General features: G+C 46.7%; 1 protein-coding gene across 1 annotated transcript; it reads left to right on the top strand.

Annotated features, from left to right (window-relative positions):
• On the top strand, positions 1 to 523 carry LOC135389298 (THAP domain-containing protein 2-like). The gene is made up of 3 exons (XM_064619362.1): positions 1 to 136; positions 239 to 402; positions 467 to 523. The coding sequence occupies exons 1-3, from the start codon at positions 1 to 3 to the stop codon at positions 521 to 523; spliced, it is 357 nt and encodes a 118-aa protein (XP_064475432.1).
• Positions 524 to 4,239: the final 3,716 nt, after the last annotated feature.

Genomic DNA, 4,239 nt, shown 5'->3' with positions numbered 1-4,239 from the left:
ATGGTGTACTGCACCGTCCCACTCTGCAAGTCGAAGCAAGGAGTGTCGGACTCGAGTATTTCGTACCACGAATACCCGTCGGATGCTGCGTTGCGAGAGAAGTGGCTGCGCAACGTATCGCGTGGACCAGACCCAGGTGACTATAGCTTCCTGTTTTAATGCAAGTTGCCCCAGTCGCATTTCTATATCTACGAAAGAGTCTTGCATAATTTCTGCGTATGGTATTTTCTCCTTGTAGGAACGAATCAGGCGTTTCTGCCGGCGGACCGCTCCAAAGTATGCTCTCGTCATTTCAAACCTGAGGACTTCATCGTCGGCGCGAAGTGCAAGCGGCTGAGGCGTGATGCTGTTCCTACGGTATTTGAGGAGTACCCCACCTATAAACAACCTGAAGCAAAGCCGGTACGACGCGCTTTGGTAAAGCACCCGCTAAAACCCCGAAGCCGAACGGGACCTGTTACGCTAGGCGAAGAAGTCGTACCACCTGCCGACTGTGTTCAGCTCGTGGAATCTTCGAGTCTGAACCCTGGCCCATGTTTAGCAGCCGGAAGCGCGACAGCGAACGGCACAACGGAGTTGGAACCTGTGGAACAGGTAAGACGTGCAATATTATGCAAGAGTTTCTTCAAGTGTGCCCTCAATTGTGCTGTTAATAAATTCTCTTATTATAAATTAATTATATTTATAAAAAGTCCTTTTATTACAGGAACCAAGTGCACTTTCTGTTACTTGTCAAACACAGCTGTCATCAGCAGATATATCTCGCTTGTACACTAGAATAGAAACACTGGAAAGGAAATGCAGACGAGAGAAGGCAAAGCTGAAAACCATGGAGAACCAGCTTAGGTCAGCTTCCGATGATGTTAAGAATGCACAACAGAAGTTGTCAGACTTCAATGTCACTGTTTTGGAGCGGAAGGTAACCTGAAATCTTTATTTGGTTAGGGACCACTAACATATGACCACACTTTTGCACAACTTAAGCTTCAAGAAGAAGACCCCCGTGCGCTGTTCCTGAAAGAGCAGCTGATGGTTCTTGAGAAGACAAAACCACGGTGGACAGAAGAGACGATCCGGCACTCTATTCTATGGCATCTGAGTTGGTGACTGAAGGGGAACTCATTCCCGTGCTGCACGGCCTTTCACAACTACATATCCTGTGTTTCTCTCATTTTTCTTTTCCGACGCAGGCACAGTCACCAGCTGCATATCGTTTCGTCCGCGACACGAAGCTCCTGTCATTGCCTTGCCCAGCAACGTTAAAACGTTATGTTGGACCCTGCACTGCCACAGCAATGTCATCATTGATAGAGCAAAGACTTGCCCAGGAAGCCAGACAACACTGTCCACAGGCTCTCCACGGCTCCTTGGTTATGGACGAAATGTCACTGCAACAGGCAGAGTTCTACCAGCGTCAAGGCGACGTTGTTCATGGATTAGTTGATCTTGGTGGTGAAGAAGGAAGACATGGCCTGGAGGGCAAATTAGCATCTCACCTCCTTTGCTTCGTATTGGTTGGACTCTCAACTTCATATCGGTGAGCTTTCCTGGTAACAATTAGTCATAGAATATGCCACTCTAATCGTTTTGTTACCCTTTCATCACTTTCCTACAGAATACCGGTCAGCTATTATTTCACAAAGGGTTTGACTGGTGAGCAGCTGTTTGAGCTGATCATTAAAGTGATGACAGCTGTCGAGAGGGCTGGCTTTCAAGTGACCAGGCTAGTTGCTGACAACCTTTCAGCCAACTGCAAAGCCTTTGCACGGCTGGCTGGAGGCATGTTATCTCCTGTTGTCAACCATCCCCTGGACGAGCAGTGCCCAAAGCGGCCGCTGTACTTAGCGTTTGACTACTGTCACATCATTAAGAATATTCGCTCACAGGTAGGGAATAGTTACCATATTTACTGCTAGCTGAGCAGATTGGCTAATATTGTTCGCACTCTAGTTCCTGGACAGCCGCCGAACTCTGCAAAACAATGGCGAGTACATCAGCCCGCACTATCTGCGTCGGCTCTACGACATTCAAGAAAAGTTACCCAGCAACTTCAGGCCTGTGTCATTCTTGACCAGGAAGCACATTTTTCCCACGAACTTCGAGAAAATGAACGTCAAGGTAAGGTAGCAACTGAAATGCACTGAGTTGGCAGCCCTTAATTTCTCTGCTTGCTATTTTCAGAGGGCTGTAGAAGTCTTTGCTCCTGAAGTCACAAGTGCCCTTCATTATCTTAAAGGCCATGGGAAAGAGTTGGGGATTCATGGATTTGATGACTGTCTCCCCACTATCCAGTTTATGGAGATGATATACACTTGGTTTACACTTCATAACATCAAGAACAGCACAAGGTACATCTTCACACGGGATGCTGCGCGAATGCCCTTTTACTCAGCTGATGATGAAAGGTGGGCTTACACAAGTCATTATAATACAGGTATTGGGAGCATGAAGCTATTAACTGATATGTAACCTCATTCATAGACTGAAATGGCTGGAGGAAGACTTCCTGGAATACTTTCTCACATGGAAAACAGCAGCACCAGCCAAGCTTGCCTTCCTCTCGGACAATACCTATGATGCCCTCAGAGTTACTACAATGTCAACAGTGATGTGCACACGCCACCTTCTCGATGGAGGATTCCAGTATGTACTGACTGGCAAATTCTCTAGTGATGCTGTTGAGTCATTGTTCTCAACACTACGTCAATTGAACGGTGGTAATGATCGAACGGATGCAAGGGCAGCTGTGGCTGCGTTACGCAGAGTGCTGGTGACAGGGATAATTCAGAGTTCACCAAATGGTAATGTTAAGGGGGAAAAGGCATTCCTCACCAGTGACGGCCAGGCTATGTTCTCCAAAAGGAAGAGGGAGACAGGACAGAACGTTAGTCACCTCTGCGCTCATTTCTGAACCTAATGGCTGCAACAGGATAAAAATATCTGATCTGAAATTGCTATTAAACAGGGAGAGACTACACCTTCTGAAGCAGCTAACAATGTGTCAGTGCCCGACAACTGCAAACAGTACCTGCTGCCTTTGGAAAGTTCTGGTATGCATTATTGTTTCGATATTACGAGCACTCTGTACTAAGCCCAGTTTATTTTCCAGTGACACCAAAGCAGAATCTAAAAAGTGCTACCCTAGCCCTTCTTGGAGGGTACCTCGTTAGGGAGGTAAAAGAAAAGATGCCATGTGATGGATGCCTGCAAGGTCTCCTAAGTGAACGCTCACCGTCTTTGCTGACCGGACTCATCTTTAATCTCGACCGTGGTGGTCTGAGTTATCCAACAGCTGCGTTTGTTGGCTTCATTGTGACCCTTGAAGAGGCTGCTCAGAAGCTGCTTCCCCACCTAATGCAGCACCCACACCCACTGAAGAACTTCTTGAGGTGATATACACTGTTTGTCTGAAATGTCATCTACAATGCCTGCCCCCTTCTGTTCCCAGACTTGTGCTTCCGCACGTCACACAAAATCCTCTGTTCCACTGCGTAAAGGGTGGCAGCCACACCACACAGCTGGCAACATTGATTGTGACCAAGTTCATGAGGCCATGTATCTCACATGAGTGCAAAGAAAATACCAAGGAGCAAGCCCCACGACGTGTCATTAAGGAGAAACCATCATCGCGAAAGGTCCTGAAGGTGTCGAGTGTATAGCAACATGATTATAATGAAAAAGCAAAGTAGATGTGAGATTTCTGCTAGCAAAATGAAATAGCTGAAATAGCTAGCAGACAAAATTAAATGGAATAAAAAAGTGTCTGTTCAGTTATGTGTGCTGCGTTCTTTGTATAACTTTGAATTAAAACCTACTAACACTGCATGCTGTGCAGTAGTGACAATCAAATGGCAGCTAATATACCCATTCGCAAAGTCAAGTAACTACGGGTCCACGGATAAATGTTGGAGGCTCGCTGCCATACCGATGGGCACGGACGAGCACGATCGCGCATGGAAATACAGCCGCGTACATCAATTACTACCTCGCTTGTGGCGCTTTATGGCCGTGATGCTTTTACGCCACAAAACACACAATCGCATCAATCACTGATCTCGAGTTCAACTTCGTATTATCATCGGTTGAAGCACTGTGTGAATGTTTTACCAACGATGTTCGTCAAAAGGGGCCCCCGGGATACCGTACATCCAGTACAAGCACTGTCTCAAGCAAGGCGGCTCTAGGCGCGAGAATTCATGTATTTTGCGTAAGGTAGAACTAACTTGCCTTAAGCATGCA

The sequence above is a fragment of the Ornithodoros turicata genome, chromosome 3, assembly GCF_037126465.1.
Source record: "Ornithodoros turicata isolate Travis chromosome 3, ASM3712646v1, whole genome shotgun sequence".
Taxonomy (NCBI): Eukaryota; Metazoa; Arthropoda; class Arachnida; order Ixodida; family Argasidae; genus Ornithodoros; species Ornithodoros turicata.
The sequence above is the reverse complement of the archived record's forward strand: the minus strand, read 5'-3'. Positions and strand labels throughout refer to the sequence as shown.

What these genes read in the sequence shown, in the direction of transcription:
- LOC135389298 (XM_064619362.1), top strand. Translation starts at nt 1, where the DNA reads ATGGTGTACTGCACCGTCCCACTCTGCAAGTCGAAGCAAGGAGTGTCG. An exon ending in ATCGCGTGGACCAGACCCAG is followed by an intron (nt 137 to 238) that starts GTGACTATAGCT and finishes TTCTCCTTGTAG; the next exon opens with GAACGAATCAGGCGTTTCTG. An exon ending in AACAACCTGAAGCAAAGCCG is followed by an intron (nt 403 to 466) that starts GTACGACGCGCT and finishes CTGTTACGCTAG; the next exon opens with GCGAAGAAGTCGTACCACCT.